Consider the following 23065-nt stretch of genomic DNA (forward strand, 5'->3'; position numbering starts at 1 on the left):
CCCAACAGATACAGGGAAGTTCTGAACTTCAAATAAGGAACTGTGTCATGTCACATGAGTAATTTTGAAATAATACATTAATGAGTGAACTTTGCTTTCTAAGCTAGTTTTTCTAGTGTATAAAAGTTTGTCATGGAAATATGAGATCTAACAGGTAACATCTTAGTGTGGATTTTTTAAGTCATACCTTATAACTCAGAATCATTATTTCTACAAAAAGGTGAGATTACTGCCTCATTTGCAGAAATAAATGAAAGAAGTAAAAAAGAAGAGAAAGATTTGTCTATATCAATACATGATTAAAAAAGCCAGAGTACAATGCAGTACTGTGAAAAATCAGCTGGGACACCATGCAATTCAAGTAACTATGGCCTTGGATTTGGAAAGGACCAGAATTTTCCATGCCTGCAATTCCACAGAAAAGAAAAAAAGCTGTAGAAAGTCAAATCTGTGTCCATCAGGAGACACCTATTCTTTCTTTTGCTCCATTCTCGACTATATGCAGGAGTAATTACCCAATGGACAGCAAGAGCTGAAGAAATTTGGGAAAGAAACCACACAATTCTAGGGAGAACCTGTAACTGGAAAATACTGGATTTTCAATTATTGCTAGTGAGGAAAACTGAACTGATGAGGAGTACTGCCCCATTTTTCATCCCACTAGTCTGTGAAAGTTTGCAACCTGTAAAGGTTGTCCTACAGCATTTGGACAAAATTCTGATGTTTACTTTGATAAACCTTTCTCCATGAGAGTTTAAAGAGTTCAAAAAACTTAAAGGGCAGGGAAGAGAAAAGGGACTCCTGTGGAAGCTTTATGACAGTTTTTGCTTATAGTCCTTGAAAATTTTCATTTCTGAAACCTCCAGGAGAAGAAGCTGGTGTAGGGTACCTTCCCCAATATTGCATCTGCAGCAAAATTGCTGCTGTTTCAGTTACTGAAAACCCTGGACACTCACATGAAGATGTGGAATTTTGCTTCTATTACTCTGACTCAGATGCAGATGAACAACCCACTGGGTCTAAAAGGGTATACAGGGAGATAGAGTAGAACTAAACCACAACAGTGAGGGAGAACAGTGGGACCTGAAGGCCAGCAGACGCAGCTAGAGCAAAGCCATGCACAGAAGGGAGCCTGAAAAGGACACTGAGACCTGAGGAAAGTGAAAGAAATGAGGGCTGCTCCCCAAAGCAGCATAATGCAATTACTCAGTAAGTTATGATCCATATGTAAGGATGGCTGCACTGAGTCTGGAGTCAAGCATTCTGGTACTCCCCAACACTGGTGTGCTTGAATATGAAACCTCAGTTTTCCAACTTTCCTTCCTTCCTTGTTCAGGAACAAGAGAAATGTTTCTTGTGGTTCTGCTGTATAAAACATCTCAGAATATCCAAATCTACCAGGAGGCAACAATTAAAATTACAACAGAGAAAAATAAACTGGTTCTGCTCTGAACAAAGATCAGTGGTTGGTAAAGGACTGGTATTGATAATCTGTTGAGAGAGGCTGAAAAAGAGTAAAACATACTACAGTCAGCTTTACCTAAGTGCTTATGTCTTTGTCTGAGCAGATTGCATCAGAGCCCACAAAGTGGAAAGAAAACCAAAGGACTGCGAAGATGTGCTCCAGGATCTGCCATTTGGCAAGGCACAGCCTGGCATTTTAAAAGTGGCGAGGAACAAAAGCTGCTGGGGTTTGTGTTGAGTCAGCGTTGTTCCTTTGGCAATCTCTGCTCCCGGGCAGGAAGTTACACTCACAGTGTGCACATTCACCACCTTTCTTCTCAAGTCCGAACTTTTTGAGAGAAAAGGGGAAATGAGAATTAAACACAAGGGACTCAAGAAACATAGCAATGTGAAGAGACTAAACTTTACATGCTATTGAATACTGCCATCAAGTCATTCCTCAGATGCCCACAGTAATGCATGGGTGAGCCCATCCAGGTTCAACTGGATGCTTTCCTACAGAATCTAAATAATTCATTTTCAAAAAAAAAAACTTGTATTAAAATATGGAAGCAATTTTGTGATCATTTAGTCTGTTATAACTTGATATAAGACTTCAATCCAGAATCCCCACACATAGCACAATCACAGTTTCCAAACTATAAACATTTATTTCTTTCAAAAATACATACTCTTAACCTCAGCAGAAACATTCTAGCCTAAAAAAAAAAAGTGAACAACCTTTCCATTTTTCTATTTTCATGCTACATAATCAATGATTTTTTTCTTTCTTTTTTCTAAACCTCCTGATGAAATATAAGAAATCTTGTCAGTATCAGAGGATTATAGATATGAATTATTTGAGATCAGTTTAAAATTTTGTTTTTCTAGTCATATTCACTTTTTCATACTATTCATCATCTTGTTTTTCAAGGAATTATTTTCCTTATTTTTACAGCAAGTATATTTCAGAAAAGCAAGAACCCAATACTTCTGTGAATGTGTATATACATGTATATATGTATGCAAAATACAGCCTGAGACCTCCCTTAAGTAGTGTCATCTGCTTGGGAGACAATGTAAGAGATCACAAGAGCAATAGTTTGGTTCTAAGGCACCTGACAAACCCCAGTATGAATAGCAGTCAGTGGTAGAAAATGGTTGAAAGATTTAGTGAAGGATCAGAATACAGAAAATATAAAATTATAGTGTGTCCATATGAACATGAATCATTTCCAATAAAGCACATTTCTTTTTTCCAGTCAAATAGAGAAGCATATTTTACTTATCTCTGTTCCTAGGTAAAAACCTTCCATTTTATCCTGTATTAATTAGATATTGTTTAAAGTGTTCAAGCTTGTTTGTTTCTCTACCTTCTGTTCAAAAACTTCTGTTAGAGTTTCTGTATAAAGTATCAGTGCTCATCTTCTGCTTACGACATGGAACTGTAATGATTTCCTGTGCTATAAACGCTACTGTTTCCATATTCATCTTTTTAATGGGAAATTTTCTTCAATTCCATTGCATTGAAATAGGAGGGACTGTAAACCATGCAGTTTGAGTTTTCTCCTCTTCTGAAAATCTTTCAAGTCTTTTTCACTCACACTCTTTCTAAAATGAGCAGGCTAAATAGCTCTGTCTTCAGAGTAGGGCTTCCGATTCGGGACCTTATCTATTTTTCCTGTACCTGTTTGGACAGTAGAGCAGAACTGACACAGCATTTCACAGAAGCAACTACATCTACTGCCAGCTATCAACTAGTATGGCATTTTTAATTCTCTTCAACTCAGAAATGATGCTGGATTTCAGGAAGAATAAAGGCATGAATGAGCTCAGATATCCAGGCTCCATTAGCAGGATTCCCTCCTTGACACTTTTCAGTGATGTACTTGATGAGTATGGCAAAGAACCAGAAATGAGACATCCCCTCTATTTTTATCTTCTTTGCAATCATACCTTTGCATATGTGCATGGGAATACAGGTTATCTGGAAGAAAGACACAGATACCATTTTAAGACTGTGCAGGCCCCAGAACAGGACTGAACTTCTTTTAGGTAGAGTCTACACCTGTTTGTGGTTTGCTCAACAGCCAGGTGAGGCTGGCATTCCAGTCAGGCTCTCTTGGCTTTTCATTGTCCCTTTCACATAAATTTCTACCTGGCACCTCTTCTCCATATAACTGACACAACATGATCCTTAGCCTCATCAATCAGTCAGTCAAGAGTTTTCTGTCACGAGCCACATCAGATGGCATAAAAAAATCATTGGAAGTACTGGTCCTTGAAAAAACATGCTTAAAAAACTGTGCATTAAAAATGGATCCAGCAGTAGGAACAGAGCAAGAAAATAACTGGGAGAAAGCAAGCAGAGCCAGAGAAAAGGAGTTCCTGGACAAATCCCATTTTACCTACATATGTCTGTAATTTAAGATTTTTACTAAATTCCTCAGCTCACATTTTTGTTTTGTCTTTAAGCAGATCATCCTGGGACAGATTCAGGAAAATATGGTTAATATAATACTTGACCACAACATTTGATGGTAATATTCTCTCACAGGTATCATCTCCTTTTTCATGTTACAGTGTCTTATATAGGTGAGACTTTAAAATGAAAACCTATTTTAAAAAGATACTTTTTATCAAAGATAGTTATCATTTATTTCACAGAGCAAAATCTGAAACCACAAAATCAATTCAATCCTTGCAAACCTTTGTATGCAAGTGAGGAATCATGCATGATTTACATTTTACAGGATATACAAAAATTAGGAATATAAACTCCTTGGGGAATCTAAGATGTTCATAAATAGTAGCTGATTTAACCATTTTAGAAAGTAAATAAAATCAGTAGTAACTATTACACTGATAAAGCTAAATTGTTCTTGACTTGCAGCACACACCCCACAAAACTATGCTACTTATTGAGAATCTGTAGAGAGCAGTACCAACATGTGATCACCATAACAGCTATCCAGAAACCTTCTGCTCCTAGAGACCTAGAGAACATGCACAGGCAACTTTCCTCCCTCTCCTCAGTAACTGTTGCCCTGGTAAGAAGGAAGTTTTGCCACGACTTTCATCACCTCTCACCAACAAACCCACTTGTGGCCAGGCAAAACTGGCAGCTAATACAAACCACATTTTTCCACTCCAGAGGCCTGCCTCCAGATTTTACCTAATTAAATCCTAGAATACACAAACTACAAGAACTACATTCTTGATTTTCTGTGTTGTATGAAGCTGTGGGAACTGAAATAAAGTTCTTTTTCCCCACATGGTTCAAAGTGGATGCGCCCAAATACAGACTTATCATCTAGTAAGTATGCTCATAGTTAAGTCCATGGGAATACTTGAAAGATGGTAGAATTAGAAGATGTTTACTGAATAGCTTTGAGTATCTGTTCAATAGCATGGTTTGAAATAAATCTGATGCAGAAACTTCAAATCATTTGTGCATTCCTCAAACACATTTATCTACATTTTACTTCCTTTATTGTATCGATTTCTATTGTTCCATTTAATATTTAGTCAACATTATCACTTTTCTTAAAATGCACATTCACCAGTGTGATCATCACATCCTGAGATCTGAAATCTTACACCTTATATAATGGCTACAAAGTAAAGTATCTGCAGTGCATGACAGTACACACACACAGAAACAGGCTATTACAGTAATTGCACATGAGAAAATACCTTTGGCTTAATTCTAGCTGCATAATTTTAATAAAACAAGGCACATTTTATTACATTACATTTTATATTACATATTACATTACATTTCCTTTTGTTACATTACAGTGTTGCATGTTCATTCTGTTCTATGTTGGTGACAAGATCCTTTGTGTCACTAATTCCAGGAACTGCATCACCATTGAAATACAAATTATTCTCAAAGCTGTCATTTGTTGGCAAGCAACTCTTTCTTCTTTCATAGAAGAGATAGCCTGCAAGGCCACTTCCAACTAGGATGATGACAACAACAATAACTACAACTCCTGTTTTGCTGTGGTTCAGGGTAGAAGCCTTCTCATCTTTCGTCATTGCTGAAAACAAATAGGAAGAAATCAAGAGAATGCCACATAATCTTTATCTGATTACTGGAAATAAGTTCTTCAGAATGCATGATCTTTAAAGGAAAAGTGGTTCATTTGTTTCAAAGTAACAAGAGACAAAGGTAGCAACATAAAATAACTTGGTTTTAAATCCTAACTTTGCATCCTATATTACAAATTTTTTTTTTTAGATCTGCATTTGGATACCAAATAGAGTATATTGTATACTATTAGGAAATGGTATCATTCTAGGAAACAGGTACAGTGCTTGGGTATATCAGAAAATTTAAGAGACTAATACAGAATAGAATTTTTTGGTTTATGATCTTATGTGGGACTAGTTTTTTCTACTTGAAAGACAATATTCTTACCCATTGTAGGTATTTCAGCTGGTGGCATTTCAGATACTGGTGGCATTTCAGTTTCTGGAACTTGAAAACATTGAAAAAGAATTATGGTTTTGTATTATTACTTTATTTATTTCTACATTGTTTATTATCTATTTCTATATTTGGAACATATTGAAAATCATGTTCAGATAAATAAATGGTAACACAAACCACTAAATACTTAAAACACTTGGATTTTGTTCATTCAAAATTATATACACTTAAGGCATAGCACAATGGTCTAGTTATTCTGGTCTCACACGCAGTTATTTACATAAACTAGCAGAAAAGAAAAAATATCAAAAAGCTCCATGGAGACTGATCCAGACATCAGAGTGAAACCACAAGAAAATCTATACAGCATCTTGAGGATAGACATGGTCAAACATAATCCTCAATATATAATTAAAATTTCTTGCAGTACTTGTTATACAAACATAGCACGAGTACTAAATTTGGTTTGTCAAGAGACTTTGATGGCTTATCTGCATAGGCACTTGAAATCACTCATGAACTTCAAAGTGTCCTAGCAGGTATCACATCCAAACTAGAAAGTTTGTAGCTCATTTAAATTTTAACATCTGGACCATGAAATCTGGCTTGCTGGGTAAATGGGCCATCATTTAAGATTAAGGTCTTTATTTTGCGATGTGGACATAAAATCACTGGTTTATAACTAAATCTTGAATCAATGCATCATGTTTCATTCCGAAAAAGGTGAGCTCAGAAATTTAAATTATTTTTATCAGTCCCCACTTATATATTTTCCACAGTGCCGCCCAGTGACAGAACAGAGCCAGTGGGCACCACTGTGCAACACAGGAGGTTCCCTCTGAACATCAGGGAACACTTTTTCACTGTGAGGGTGACTGGGCACTGGCACAGGGTGCCCAGGGAGGTTGTGAATTTCCATCCTTGGATCGTCACTACAGGCCCTCATAAGAAGTCCCCCTCTCCAGCTGTCTCGTGAGCCCTCTTTAGGTACTGAAAGGTGCTCTAAGGCCTCCCTAGAACCTTCTCTTCTCCAGGCTGAGCACCTCCTCACTTACGAAGGTAGATACTTTATGGAATAGACCTGCTACAGAGCTCTCCAATTACTGTGGTAAAAATTACCTCAATAAATGGAACAGTAAACAGCATCTATTCTATGGGAAGACTTCAGTCACATTTTTGTGTTTCAGTGTCTTCAGAAAACAGCAAACATAACCATCAACAGCCAGTGCAACTCAGTTAAACCATGCTTCTAGCGCTCCATTAGTCTATAGCTATTTAATAGTTTGTTTAAATTCTGCACGTGGAGCATAGTCACAGTTCTGAAAAATAGCAAGAAAATCCGCATTTCTATGACAAACTAGGACTAGATTGTGTCCTGTTTTGGGGTGAGTGTCTATATAATCCTTGCATTGACACTGGAATTAGGCTGAATCCATGACATTCCAGATCAGGAGACGAGACTGGCTGAAGCTAATCCTAGAAAAAAGTAACTAGTTTTTATCTGCTTCAGCTCTTTGCAATGGCTCAGCATCAAAACAACTGAATGCCAGTAGCAGCACAAATAGTTGAATTGAATGGTCAAAAAGGAACAGTGGCCATTTATTTTAACACTTGGTACCCACGCCTATGAATTTTTGTCGATGACAATGCAAAAAAATAGATGAATAGACTCTGAAAGGGTGGTTATACTGAGATTTTGCAGTATTTCCTGTAAAAGATACACTCATCATTACAAGCATTTGAGTAAGTAAGAATAATTTTGCATGAGAACAAATTTACAGAAAGGATAGCAGAATTTCTCTCATTTCCAGTATTGTAGAGGAAGTGGGTATATTGCAGCTACTTTGGTATTGCAATACATGCTGAAAGAAATTATTATGATGACTTTTAGGAATACATATGCACTAGATGTTCTTACTGTCAAATTTGCACATTCAGTTGTTTCAGGACACCTTCAGTTTAACACATTCAAACTATGCTATTTGCTTTGCTTTTAGTTCATTCACCTTTTCACAACAGGAGGATGCAGAGACAAAAGATCCCAAGCTGTTAAATAATTCACACTTCATAAATACTCAATTCATAGAACCACTACGTCATACTCAGAAAACGTGCACATGAGACTGGCAGAGGGAAATAAACAACAGCTACTCCACGGGCAGAGCAGAGGGGGTACCCTAAGGAATATGTTTGCATATAGATGAGACAAATTTGTGTATGCAAGACATGGTCCTTACATTGTGATTGCTCAGCAATTATCAACAGAAAACACACAAAGTTGTTAAGTGTATACACTAGGTACAGTCAAGATATGAACACAGTCTTTTAAAAGCAATTCTTAAGGGACTTGAGCACTGTCCAGAACTCCTACATTCTGGTAAGAGTCATTCTATCTCTTTGTTGGCAAGGAAGTATGCATCCTTGGGCATTTATAAAAACTCAGAACCCCCAGCTAAAATGCATTGTGTGTAACGGTCACCTACTAATACTAGCACACAAAGAGCATACTCCATACATAAAACTAATTCATAAATGCAGCACTTACTTTTTGGCTTTTTACAAATATATCCTTTGTAGGAAGAGCAATAGAAATTATTCCAATACCCAGAGTTTGCATACATTTCAACGCAGTGCTCATTTAGTTGAGCAGAAGGTTCTCCTGCATTCCAGTTGACAAAATTCACTGCAGTGTTGTCTAGCCACAGCCAATCTCCTAGTTGAAAAAACATCAAATATGAAAAAAAAATATAGTATTAATTTACATACTGACACCTTCACATGCTCCATATTTATTGCCTTCGTGAGAAATTTATTTGTCACCACTTTTGGAGACACACCACCAAACTATTTACTTCTGCCACAACTTGGTGCCCCTAAGTTTTTATGTAAATGATACAATGATCTGCCATTTTTGGAAAACGGCAAATGAATCTGGCTCATGGTGTTGCAAAGGCAAGACAGTTCCAAGAAGAATCTCCCACAAGTTATAGCAATGGTGCAGTGTCAATTATTTATTCTGTTTATAGAAAGAAATTATGTTAAAATATAACTTAACTTCACTAGAATACCCTGATTTCAGTAATTTGTAGGAAGGTTTGGTGTTACTCTTTTCAAAGCCCACACTGAAGTCTTTTTAAGTCAAATTTTATTCCATTTTTTTTTCCAGTTTCTGCTCCTTTCAACAAGCTTTACACAGATCATTTTTCTTTTTCCTTCCAAAATCTTGTGATCATTGTTGTTCAGCTATACTTGGGACTTTCTGCTTCTTCCTTCCTGTTCCTTTTTTCTTTCTTTCTTTTAATAGGGCTATTTATTTAGAATAAGTGTGCCCCTTGTGACTATAAGTTGTACTCAAGCAAATTCTTAGACTCAGCATGAAAGTTGTATTTTGGTTTCTTATAAGATTCTACATATTTTGCATTTTTTTGGAGTTTTTTTTATATAATTCCTGACACCCTTCATGTGAGGACATGGCATCTGAATATGATCCGGATACATACATAAAGGTATGAAATTTAGTTATGCAGTTATGCTGAAATCGCTATAATCATTGTCTAGAGCTATAATGAAGAGCTGCTCTAGAAACACTTTAAAAAACATTTTTTGCGTCATTGACCACATGAGTAAACCTCAGCTTTTCTTTATGCATCATGCATATAAATCAATACTCTCAAATTCTTTCCTTCACTGAAAATTTTCACTATTCCTGATTAAGATTCAAGCAATGTAATTGAAAAGTTTTCTTCTCCCTAAGAAGTCTATCATTCAAGTGCTTGGGTAGGCAGTTGCAAAAAAAATCCTCCAAAACTCAAAACCCCACCTCAAGTCACCTGAACTATTCTGCAACCCTGCCACTGACAGTTCTACCAGGACTTTTTACCTGAACAGTACAAGACTGAACTTTAAAGTTTATTGTAAAGATAGATCTATTAATTAAATACTGACTGTATTAATGAAAAAGCAATAGTTATCAAATTTAAGATTTAATTAAAACATTCTATTGCCTATTATATCTTGCTTTATCTTCCTTAAAGTGAGGCAGAAATTAGAAAAACTAGTGATACACAATTCCAAAGACACAATCTTCAACTGAAGCTCTTCTGAGGGCCAGCTGTAACTAAAATGAGAGATTGGTCATTCCAGGATGGTGATTCCAAAGACTAAAGGTGATGTTAGCCACATTATTCTCCAGCTCAAAAATTGAAGCATCTCAGTGAAAGACACATGGATCCCTGGCCTACTCACATTTGAGAAGAACCATTTGACTTTGGCTCGACTCCAGACACGGTCCTCTCTGTATTCTGCTATATGCACCTTTGTACCTTACTTTGTTGTGAATTACTTTTCTTCCTATAAGGTGAAGTTTCTGTGCCTGGTCTTTCTGTTATGTATTATTGGTTATTTCTTGACTGCAATTTACCAGCTTCCCCTATGACAATAATATAGTAAATTTTCTAATTTCGTTATATACGTATTGCAGAAGTTTAATGCGAAATTTTCAACACTCATGTAAAACAACTTGCAGTAATTATTCACTAAGGAAAAAGATGTTCAAAGCAGAGAAAGTACCATCAACATTTCTGTACATTCCTGTCCAAAATGTTGATGTTTTCCCTTCAAGTGGTTCAAGGTTGTAGGTCAGAAAGTTGGCTTCAGCTGGGTCTTCAACTGAGACCAAAGTGGCGCCTGGAAGACACAGGGAAAGAAAAATCTCTTAGAAATGTTTCACAGTGGAAAGCATTCTATTGTCCTGTCAACAAACTAGTTCATGAGAGCCCAGGAACCTCTCAGGAGTGCCAGAAAAGAGAGGGAGTCTTCTCACCCAGTACCAGGTGCCTATATTTGCCATGGGTTTCACTGGTAGGTTTACTATCAGTGAAGGCCTAGGGTGCAATTCACCTGACCACATGTCAGTATATACTTCCAGGGAAGATAAAGCTATAATCAGTTCCACTGGCACAGTTAATGAGATCTCTGCATAATCTAATGGGAGACCAGACACCATTGCCACCAATGCTATAGACAACAAAGCTACAGACATATAAAGTCCAGCATAATCAATCTTCATCCCTTTCCCAAAGAAGGAAGTTAAGAGAATGAAACTGCTCAACAGCCCTAGTTTACTCATATATTATCCAGACTAAAGAGCTGTAACTTTCACTCCAGTTGCATAAAATTCCTATAATCAAGGGGGAAATTAGATCAAGAATACAAAAGATATAAATTCTATTTAAATAAGCTTTAGTGACTGCCGTGGATGAAGCCGTTTATGTCCTATCAGGGTCAAAGTACAAGTTTTCCACTTTCATGATCTTCACTCCAGGCCACACAGCTCCTCTCATGCCTGGTCCCATACACATGAGACACAGTGTGTGCCATTGGTACAAAGCTGTTTTCCATTTTCTGCCAAATTAAGGCAATAATTGGATGCAATTGTCTTGTCCAACACTTGAACCATCCTTGAAATCACAAAAATACATAACACGTGTTCAGCTTTCTACAGTTAGGAAAACAAGTCAGGAATATGTGCTCATGAAGTAGGATACTCACCTAGTCGAAGACATTCTAAGGAGGCCTGGGCCCAGTTTCTTGAAGATGAGGATTCAATGTAGTAGCAATGACCTCGGAAAGGGATCCAAGATCTGTGTCCTTCTGATTCAGGGCACTTTCCTGGAAGCTGAGGGGGCTCGGTGGGAGCTTGAACTGATTAAACATAGTTAAAAAAACATGTGACTACTCCCTGACATGCATTGCCTTTTGATTTTTGAGGTTTTTGATATTGCAAGTTTATTCAATAGGAGAATAAACAGCACATAATGAGAGTCTAAGCTTTGCAAAATTTATCTAACATTACTGATATAAAGTGATAGCTATTCACAGTCACACTAGCCCTCTTTTACTATTTGTTTGCCCTAATTTTTAAAGTACAATTCAACCTAAGTAACTTCTAATGATTTCATCTATTTAGCTCTTGAAATAAAACCCAGCATCTCCAAAGAGACATTGGTTGCAATTGCAATGGTCAGATTGAAGTTCTTACCATCAGATTTTTTGCAAACAGAGAAGTAACTTTCATTGCAGAATCCTGTCTTCCAGACTCCAGTAATGTCAAGATAGACACAGCCTACTTTCTGCTTTGGCTCCCCTTTAGCCCATTTAGTGTACTTCATTCTCCAGTTATCAATCCATTCATAATGCCCATTGGTCTAAGAAAAAAACACATCAACTGGAATGATTAAACTCTATCTATCTACTCTTTCTATGTAGTACTTTGTGCTAAAAGGATTGGAGCTTTTCTTAGAAACCAATAACAAATACAAATGGTTCAAACTTCGAAGTTTTTGTTGTGACAAACGGCTATTTATTGAGAAATACAGCAGTGCAACAAGTACTTTTCAGCAAAAGGAAATGCAAAGTGACATTGAGTTAATTTTGAACTTAACAATACCTTTAATGTGGGACTGATAACAATTTCATTTAAAATAATTTGTAGGAGTGAAATTCGGATGACTAATTTTTGCACTAGCCATGTCTGCAGAAGTTTCAAGGCACATAGATTATTTTAGCTTGAAATGTATTTTAAACCATAATCATTTCCCACCAAAGCTGGTTAACTCAGTGATTCATCCTGGTGATTAATTTTAGAGAGTTCTTTTGACTTTTAGGAAGTGGTGTGTTATGTTCCTATATTCAGGGTTTTTTCATTTGCTCAGCCAAATGGAGTGAGTGTGTGACAACTGTCTGTGCCAAGAAGAACAAAAATTGTATATAAATATGCAGAAAGTATTAAAATACCAAAGAACTGGGAAAGGGGAGACAAAAAAAAATTAAACCAGGTAAACTAATTAATTATTTTCTTAACTATCCTCAAAAATGTTTAAATATTTATAGTAATAGCACATTATTATATTTCTCAAAATTAGGTATTGTTATTTAGAATAAATGCTTTCTTCTCTAAATTCTAAAATATGAGGATTTTATATCACATATATATCACATTTATACCTGAGATATATGTATATAGACATATTCCAAGATGCTGGCCTAAATTGTCTAATTTGAAAGTGCACAGAGTGGAATATATAGAAAAAGTGTGAAAAGCATGTGTAACATATACAATTTAATCAGATTAACAGAAGAGGATGGATTCCTCTGACAGCACAAAAAAGTATTTAGGTCCAAGATATAAACAAATAAGCTAAAATAAAGAGAGATAATAAGACTTTTCAGTTCCTGATTTGTCCATGAGAGAAGCAGCATCATGTTCAATTAGTTTAATGTTCTTACCACATTGCTGTTAAGACCAATCCACACTGGAACCCCATATTTTAATATCTTCAGCCACAGGAATGAATGACTGTAGGGGTCTAAGACACTGGAAAGGTCAAATTGATTTTGTTTGCAGTTTTTCCGTGCATCCTCCCATGTCATTTTGGTACGGATGAACAAATAACTACTATTACCATAACGGATAATGTTCGATGGGGATGAAGTTGTAGAAGGCAGAAATTCAGCATCTGTAAAACAAAGGATGAAAAAAAGACCCATATGCTTGTTCAAAAGGTATGATTTCACTGTGGTTGCAAATAGAATTAAACAAAGGTCTTCCTTCTTTATTTCGTATTCCCTGATTTATAGTCAGCATGGGTTATATGCACTATGCTTTAAGCCAGCATCAGTAGTAAAATTTAATTACAAAGCTGTAGAAAGGAAAAGAGCTGCTTAAAGCAACTTCTGATAAAGAGTAAAGGAGCATTCTGTATAATCATCAAGAACAGTATTACTGAAATTACTTAGGATTAGGTCAAAATTTTTTTCGGAATTTTTTTTTCATCAAATGAAATGGTTTGCAGAAACTGTGTGGTTTTCCAAGGATTTTTTTTCCCCAAGAAATAAAATGTTCACAAGAGAGCAATCCTTAAAAATTATTCATGTACTTAAACAGATGATAGATTTAAATATTTTAGTCTCTTTTTTGGAGGCAATTTTGCTCAAGTTCAGTGCAGATGAGTTACAGTCTCACTCCAGACAGTTCATGCTACATGTACAAACCAGTATTTTCCATAACAGGTTTTGAAAGCCAGTGTGCTCAGAAAATTAAAAAACCATGGAACAAATGTCATATCGAGAGTCATACTAGACACAAAGATGCAGATACAAACTCCAGCTCAGGAAGATAGCAACACAGCAGTTGCTGGGAAGGGTCAAGTGACAGCAGTGACTAACTGGACTTCTGACACTTTCGACCCTTTTGTTCCTGCCTGAAGAACAATTTGTGCATTTATCTTTATTGGAATCAAAAGGATGTTTAAATCCACGTATTTAAGCAATTCCTGGAAAAAACAGGTTTGACTGTGTTTTAAATAAAAAGAGAAGTACCTGCATTAATTTGGCATATATATCCTCTGCTGTTATCACAACTCTGATCAGCCCACTTCCCTGCTTCTTTAACAGGTTTGTTTCTCATAACAACACAATCAGCCTCGAGGCAAAGAGATACAACATCAGTTAAAAATAGCTAGAAAAAGCAAATACAAAACTTTTGTCCCCCTTTCACATCTTCAGACACAAGTAATGCTTTAATTTTACTCTCATATCTTTGTAACATTTAGGAGCACAAGTTTTAAGTTCCACAAGTGATGTGGAAGTTCTATTCCACTTACACTTCACAAATCTCTTAATTACTTTCTATTGCACTACACTGGGGTGAGTAAGCAGACCAGAGAAATTCTAGTATTCCTAATGCTCAGGCATACAGCATGGAGAGAAGGAGTCACAGACAATATAAAGAGAAATTAGACCAATAATTGTAGAAAAGACTGGTTAACTTTGCCCCAGAAATAAAACAGGACCCTTAATATGCAATGCAACAATTGTTTCAAGCCGTAATAGTACACAGAGCAAAGAAGAACAGCTCCTGCCCAAAGGCACTGATCTGTCAGTAGCATCCTTACTATGACATTTCAACTTCTCTCACATGGACACAATAGCTAGAACTCAGGTTAGCACATATAAAATAAACAGTTACCAGTGCAAAAGCCTGCAGGGTTACAAGTGGCTTTGTGCAATGAAACATCCATATTTATTTATTCTATTTACTTAGTCGCTTTTTTTTCTGTCCACGAGAAGATGTACAGATAAATACTTCATTTGTGAGTGAAAAGCATTGGGATTTAAATCTTTCAAACTAAACAGCTGCATATTAATTTGTACTACCTATGACAACATTTTTTGCTAAGATCAAGTAAACTTAAAAATAAATCTGAAATTTATAAAAGAAGGACTTTATAAGTTTTCACATAAGACTTCATAAAATCCTATTACTTTACATAAAAAGAGAAAATCATATATTATTTCTTTCAGAAGTAGCATTTTAAAAATATTTTCTTTTGAACTCCAAATTCTACCTAATTTTCTTCCTCCTTTAGAGATAAGGACCTCACAGGTGTTACTGGGAAAAGGACATTATATATAGAAATAAAATTTTTACATTAAAAACCTCATTCAAGAGAAATAGAGTTAGCACTACAAAGTGCTGTAGTTCCAGAGTACAGAACTATCTACACACACATAATCAGAAAGAAAGGACCTCTGTGACCTGTCAGATCATTTTGTTTGACAGAGAGATAGAGAAAGTGATTTTTTGGTGGTTTTGGTATTTTTTGCCCTTGTAAAAATTGAATGGGTGTCTTTTTATAGACTCCCATCCTCTCTGCAACTGTGACTGGCAGAATTTGTGTATTTGCTTCTATGTAAGGCACCAGTTTAAGGGGAATGTTTGTAAATGCCCCCTTGCAAACTACATGCCAACTGAGGAACCTGCCAAGTTCTGGCACAACTGTCGACAGAAGACTAGGAGGATGTCCTCATTCTGTGCTTTGGGGCAAATGCCATGGGCAGGAAAACCACTGCCCTCTTTACACAGCCCATGAGAGAACACAGGCTGAACACAGAAGCTGTGTAGCCTTCATGAACACAGAGAACTGAAAACTGAGACAAGTCTTTGTATGAGCACTCCACAGATCCTGTCACCAGCTGATACAGCAACTGCACAAGGGCTCAAAACCATTCTCTCTACCTGGATTTATATTCGACATGTATAAAAGTAGAAAGTAGTGAGTCAAGCAGCAACATGCCTAAAATCACCACAAATGCATGAATCCAGTCTTAAGCAAGGTGGGTGTTGATCTCTTCTCCCCAGTATAACAAGTCATAGAGCAAGAGGAAATGGCCTGAAGTTGTGCCAAGAAACTGACACAACTTTGCATTGGATATCAGGAAAAATTTCATCACCCAAAGAGTTTTCAGGCATTGGAACAGGCTGCCCAGGGAAAAGTGGTTGAGTCACCATCCCTCGAGGTGTTTAAAAGATGTGTACGAGGCACTCAGGGACATGGTTTAGTGGCGGCCTTGGCAGTGCTGTATTAACGGTTGAACTAAAGAATCTTAGAAGCCTTTTCCAAACTAAATGATTCTATGATTCTATAAAATCAAATTTCAGTGAACAATTTGTGATTGCTATTTACCTGGCCACTGTATGCATATAAATCCGTATGTCCTGATGGGAAGCCTTTGGCCCAGTTTGTAAAGTAAACCCCTGTTCCATCTGTCCAGAGGAATCTCATTTCGTGATTTATATCATTTAATCCAATCCATGTATCAGTAACAAAATCTTTTAAATGGAAGGTGAGGAAAGCTAGAATAAAAAAATGCAAAGAAAAAGAGGAATAATTTTAATGTAGGATATTTAAAATATTTGGCCTCACTGAGACTGGTGATATTAAATTAAATACCTTTTCTGAAATACAGAACACTCCACTGCTGGCACCACAAGCAGGTAAGATGAAAAGGAGATGAATGTTGAGTTTGATGAACAAGGAACCAGATACATAACTGTGGCTTTGGGCAAAATACTTCACCTAAGTATCTAACCTGCCATGAGGATGAACCCCAAAATTGTGACAGAAATGTTTTTTGTAATGTCCCAAGACACTTTTGAATCCTAGTTCAGCAATGAGCCATAAACAGCCGTGGGGATCACATACATTTTTGATAATCCCAGAAGTGTGGTTGCTCCCCAGTGACACAACAGCAGCACTGAGCTCCTGCCATTTGTGTATCTACACAAGCAGTGCTATTCTAGAACCATGAGGGTGTTTTTTCCCTCCCTGGGAAGCTGGGCAATAGCCTGCACTGTCTTGACCCAGAGCAGAATGCACAAGCAATGTGCTTCAAATGAGTCTTAACAGAGCTATTAAAAACAAGCAAACCAAGTGTCACAGCTTTGCACAGTCCAGGTGAGTGCTGATGCATCATACAAATAGAGCAGGCTAGGTCAGCTGATATTCATTAGTCCACTAATCCATTATACATCAAATGCTGTAATAAAATGAACATATTGTGGGGTTTTGCCATGCTCTGCAGTCATTGTTATGAATTTCTTCCTCTGAAAAGAATAGATTAATTTCTGCCTGCTCTGTTAATCATTCACTTTCCTTTAGCATTTTTAAATGTATGCAATTTACTCCTCCAGGAATTAAACGTGTGTATTTCTTTGCGAAACATTAGCATTTCTGTTCTGCCAGAAACTGCAACAGGAACTCAGGCCTTTATGCCTGCACTTCCTCCAATGGTGATAGTTTTGTGCTAATAGCTTCGTTGCTCATTTCTCTTTTACCTAGAATTCAAGTCCTGTGCATGAGCTAACCAGCTGAAATCAGTACTGCAGAAATTATGTAGGATAAGAATATAACTGTTTGACAAATGCAAGTTTGACTCTTCAGCTCTTCACAAGTGGAAAACACAATTAGTACTAAGTTCTTATCAGCAGTTTAAATTCAAACTACTTAATTGCTCAGACTTCAATGAATTTTTTTACAATGGTTGAGTTTTCAGTGTGCTCTCTTGAGTTCACAGACAGTATGTGTTGGGCAGCATCTGTTTTTCATCACATTCACATGAAGGATAAAATAGTATGTCTAAAAAAAAGGGTGTTATTAACATCTATCAAGGTCTTCCCCTGTTTTTAGTTTGAACGTGTGCCTTGTTATTCAAGCATGAGGTAACTTTCCCCTGCTCATCTCCCTAAGACGTGGATGCAGCTCTTAGCTTCATTACAATAAGCTCTTCTACTGAAAACGTGAGCTCTGGGTATGTATATGAGCACATGAGCACTCAAACCTGTTTCAAGATGCCCACAGGCAAGTTCTCATCCTAAAGGTGTTCTGCTTGATTTAATAGGAAAGCCATGCAACAAGTTAATGCCACCTAGTGAAACCACATTGTTTAGAATGGAAATTGCAGGGTCCAGCTGGCATCATGTGCAAACAGGAAAAAACAGTACTTTGGCTGCCAGGACAATACACACACACACATATATATATATCTGAGCCAACACTAAAATTTGGTAGATTCAAGTGAAGACTGCATTGCAAATTTCTAAAAATTATATGTTTTGGAATAAAAATCAGATATGCAATCGTTATTCAAATCTGTTCATATTTAGACAAAAACCCCAGCCAGCCTGTAAGGATTAAATGTCATCTCATCTAGTTGCTACAAAACTGTGCACAGTACCTTGCACTTGTTCATTAGGGATCGAGGCCAGGTTTCCTCCTAAATTCATGCAAGCTGTTCGTGCAGCATGCCAAGTAACACGTTCCTCTTCTGTAGATCCAAATATTTTGTAACACTAAAATACAAACAAATTCTCTATATATTATCTTTACTCCAATATCCTTCAATTGATAAGCACTGCTTAAAACAGAGCAGGATGGAGAAAAGGCAGTAAAAAAATGCATTTATCTGAAAAAATACATTCAACTTTAAATGAGCTTTTTGTGTTGGTCCTGGTTCTATATAAAATTATAAGTCTCATTAAAGTGTTTTTCTCAACAATTAGATATGATCTGAAATCCCTAGAAAATAAGCAAATCCTGACTTTTTTATAGAGAGCTAACAGTGATAAGTTACGCATGACTGATCTTAGTCTGATTATTAATTTTACTCTACAAACGCATACCATGTTAGTAAAGTTAAGGAAGACAAAGTATAGCCAGGAAAAGCATTATGGTTTGGTTAAAAAACACCAAGATCAAGGCATCAATACTTCAGGAATTCTGACTAAATGTGTATCAGAAGATTTGAAGAGCTGACTAGAGAATGTCCTTCTGCAACTGCTACTGAATATGCCTCATTAGAATCATCAAAAAAGCACTTTTCCTGCAAAACAGTGGGTGGGGCAAACGAAAAAAAGCATGCATGTGTCATAGCTCTCTGCATAAAAATAATAAGATTTTGTTTTAATAAGGAACAGTATGATTAGTAATTCCCTTGTTTTCTATTTAATGCTTTGCCAAACATCCAGTGTGCGCTGTATTTGTTATGGTACCTTGTTATGAAAAGAAAGCCAAGCTGGACGACATCCTCTTGGAGTTGATAATGTTGTTGGAGGAACAGTTGAATTAATGGAACTGTTGTGCCTTTCACATATGTAGGGATTTGGATAGCCACAGTTTATATCATTCCAAAATCCTGGATGTAAGATAAATGGGGAACTGTATGACACCACATCTCAAGTGGGTTAATGGAAATCAGTTTCACTCATGCTGACATAAAGTGCTTTTAGTTGAAAGATAAGATCAAAGGTGTCTCTCAGTTTGTTTTCATTCAATATCAGTGTCTAGGGAAAAATATGTCCCTTTATATACACAGTAATTACAGAATGTTAAAAGCTTTGTAGAACCAGGTACTAGAAATTTCATAGCGACACATCAACTCAATTTTAATAAAAAATATAAGCCAGCAATCACAACCAAAAACCTCTAGCCACAGACCTCTATCAGAGCTTCTGCATGTTAGGCTTAGGGTAAGCACAAGGGTACAAAATTATTAAAACCTGTTAAGTAGTACCATGGTCAACTACAATAACTTTTTGCAAAAGATAAAAAAAAAAAGAGGGGGAAGGGGTGCTTCTCAGAAGAAAAAAAATGTTGTGATGCAAAGACACAAATAATGAAATTCATGCAAGAATCATACAAAACTCACCTAAATTCTTATACATAACTACACAGTTTTCATCATTATTTGCAAAGTTAGGTTCATGTGGTGCCCATGCCAAATAATTCACTGGAGTGCCATCCATCCAGCTTAAGAAAAACAATCCAACAAAATGCTTCTTTAACATAAAATAGAATTTTTTCCATGTTAAAAAAGTAACTTTGCAATATGCTTAATATAACCGTTCATAGTAAAGTGTACAAGGTTTTTTAACCAAATTGCCCCTTTACTAGTTGCACTAAACCTACTCTCTGCACAAAGACATACAAGGTAAAATACAAACATTGAAAAAGGTGAACATCCGTGTAGATTAAGCAATGTAGAACAAAATCATAACCAGGCAAATTATTAGGACACATCTTTCTAGTGGTCTGCAAGTGACAGAGGTGCCCAAGTTCATCCTTCAGGCACATGCACAACATACTTATATAAAAAGTATATTCATCTTAGGGTCCCTACAAAACCAGAAAGGCAGAAACACCTCATTTTCAGAGAGTGACCTGGCCCACCTAACATCCTAATTATCCTCTGGAGGTCCCTCATTGTCACTGTGGACTGTAAGGAGAACTGAGAACTACTAGGCATCTATCCAGGCACTTCAAACACAGATGGAACCGAATCCAAGCCTGAATGAACATCACACATCAAAATCAATATGGTGCTGTATAATGAAATTCAGAAAGGTTTGCAGAAAACCTGCTGGTCCTCACAGTGCAACAGCTATCTTTGTTCTAGAAAAGGAAAACAGGTTTCATTTGTTCCTTTATTAGAGTCTGTTCTCAACAGTTAAGGACAGGGAAAAAGAACATTTTTACCTAATAGAAGTGTTATATATTTGTAGTTTGGATGTCTATTTATATTTTCAATATAAACCATACAATAAAGGAAACTAGAATTCCTGGATAAAAATTCAAAATACATTATCTGCAGTGCAATTTTTCAGCCATCTTTGGGTGAATTCTATTTAGGAAACATGCAGCATTTCTTCTGAATAATCTAGAGCTAAATTAAGATGGAATTAAACCTCTTGAGAATACAATCATTTTTAAATTAAGACTCAAAATTGGGTATGACCTACCTTGTACGTTGGTCAATACTTAGTTGTAAACCAATGAAATATGCATCCTTTTTGCCATTTTTCAATATCTAGAATGCAAAAATTAAAATTCTACAAATGTCCTCTATGGTCATATAAATCTACCATGTTACTGATGAGTAATATACTTCTAACTGAGGGAGGATATGAACTGGATATATTCTCTAGCTACATTTAAGTTAAAGCAGCTCACAACTGACAGTCCACAGTCAAACTTCACCCCTGGCCAAAGGTGTGGTCACCATATCAACACTTCTCACATTTTACTTGAAAGCCACTGAAATCAGCACCTATTACAGTATCTGCAGTGGACTTTATCTGATAAATTTCTTGCAAAGACAGGCCCCTTCCTACATTTTGGATATAAATTGATATGCGCCCTTGTGTCCTCTCACTGTCACTCTTCAGCCAGCTCAGGAAATGTTCTATGTAATTCAAATACAACTTTTAAGCACATTCCTGATTAAAAATCAGTTGGCCTCAGGCAGCATAAAAAGCAAACAACTCCAACAATATAGGAAACAAGATTTCAAAGCTCTTTCTCATGGCATAATCCATGTTCCAGTTTGTACTCTCTTCATAATTATATTATCACAACAAGAAGAAGGCAAAGGAACAAACTTGAGGACCAAAAAGAGACAGCTAGGTAGACTGTAGCCCAGATAAATTGACAAGATCTAAAGTCAAGGTTCTGAGTGTTGCATGCAAGTCAGTTGCTGGTTTGATTGACTACTTAAGATATCCTACACAATCATAGCTCACTAGTGCAATACCTTTTGCTAAAATGAAGCCACAGATCCCTTAAACATTAGCATTAGTTTGTTCTTCATACTAATCTGGCTTAGTGTAACTGAAATTTCACTATCAAAATTTGTAGGGAGAACACCACGGTGAAAAGGATTTGTGCCCATGCTCACTTGTGGTTTATTCCATAGTATTAATGATTTTTCTTACATAGTGCCAGAGGAACTTTCTTTCACTTTCACTCTCAATGACGGAAAGGTCTCCAAAGTTCTTTTTGCAGAACTCACGACCCTCCTCCATAGGAGCAGTCTCTGTGCTGAAATAGTATTGTTTGTCTTCATGTATAATCCATCCATCCTCAGTAGTCTTGTATTCTGTAAGATAATTGCCAGGCTAACTATACTGCTCCTGAGGTACAAGACATCCTCCTCAAAAAAATTTTAACAGTGCTTTTGAACACACACACACAAAGAGCAATAGCAGTAACACCTACTGGGTGCAGGAGATTCTGTTGGTTCAGGCTTCACACTTGCCCCTGTGAGAAAAAAAAAAATGTTTCTTATGATTGCATGCTTTCTGTCTGAAGAGAAAATACTTTCTGTGACTGACAGGCATGTTTTAATACTGACATTGACTTCTAGGTTAGCAATGGATTTAACACCAAAATGTAGAAGGAACTAAATAGCCTAAATCTCTTATTTTTGGTATACTATTCAATTTTAAGTACACAGTCTTGTTCCCTGAGGTTATTCCTTATGTGAAAAGTATTATAAATTTACCTGAATTAAGCAATTTTTTTTATTATTCATTGAAAGCAGTAAACCTAATGTCCCAAAGCATTAACTCTGTTAAGACAGTTGTCCCAGATCTTCCTCTCTCTCTTTTCCCCTGTTCACAAACACTCGAATTCTGGCTTAAATCGGAGGCAGCAGGAATGCTGGCTGGGTTATCATCTAATGTGGTGCCCTAACCACTACCAAGTGAAGTTCTTCCCATCTTTTTCTGGTTGAGAGTAATTTCTGCCTTGATCTTACAGATTTCCCCAGATAAAATCTCACATGAAAAGATCTCAAGAAATTAACTGGTCCTTTATGAAAGGAAAAACTTTAGACTAAATAATTCCCCTGGGTTTTTGCTATGGCACCATGGAGATTGGATCTTTGATGTCATCATTAGTATCTCAGGAAAGCTATTTATTATACAGGAAAACTCTGTCAGTTAAGGCTTACCAATTACTTTTGTGCTGAAATATAATCTCACAAATAATGACATTTATTAAGAAAATC

The 23065-nt window shown here is 36.5% G+C and overlaps 1 protein-coding gene across 5 annotated transcripts in view; it reads right to left on the reverse strand.

Moving 5' to 3' along the window:
* Positions 1-2088: 2088 nt before the first annotated feature.
* LOC138106301 (macrophage mannose receptor 1-like) overlaps positions 2089-23065 on the reverse strand; it is a 58619-nt gene continuing 37642 nt past the window's right edge. For all 5 annotated transcript variants that reach the window (XM_069006703.1, XM_069006702.1, XM_069006704.1 and 2 more), the window contains 15 exons: positions 22273-22314; positions 21990-22153; positions 21018-21085; positions 19928-20028; positions 19272-19414; positions 18458-18572; positions 16408-16577; positions 14261-14363; positions 13169-13398; positions 11922-12087; positions 11432-11584; positions 10451-10567; positions 8427-8594; positions 5870-5929; positions 2089-5489 (listed from right to left, as the gene is read on the reverse strand). In XM_069006703.1, the coding sequence (XP_068862804.1) occupies positions 5239-5489; positions 5870-5929; positions 8427-8594; positions 10451-10567; positions 11432-11584; positions 11922-12087; positions 13169-13398; positions 14261-14363; positions 16408-16577; positions 18458-18572; positions 19272-19414; positions 19928-20028; positions 21018-21085; positions 21990-22153; positions 22273-22314 (2051 nt within the window). In that variant the 3' untranslated portion in view covers positions 2089-5238. The remainder of the gene's footprint in view (positions 5490-5869; positions 5930-8426; positions 8595-10450; positions 10568-11431; positions 11585-11921; positions 12088-13168; positions 13399-14260; positions 14364-16407; positions 16578-18457; positions 18573-19271; positions 19415-19927; positions 20029-21017; positions 21086-21989; positions 22154-22272; positions 22315-23065) is intronic.

Source organism: Aphelocoma coerulescens, chromosome 2, assembly GCF_041296385.1.
Source record: "Aphelocoma coerulescens isolate FSJ_1873_10779 chromosome 2, UR_Acoe_1.0, whole genome shotgun sequence".
Lineage (NCBI taxonomy): Eukaryota > Metazoa > Chordata > Aves > Passeriformes > Corvidae > Aphelocoma > Aphelocoma coerulescens.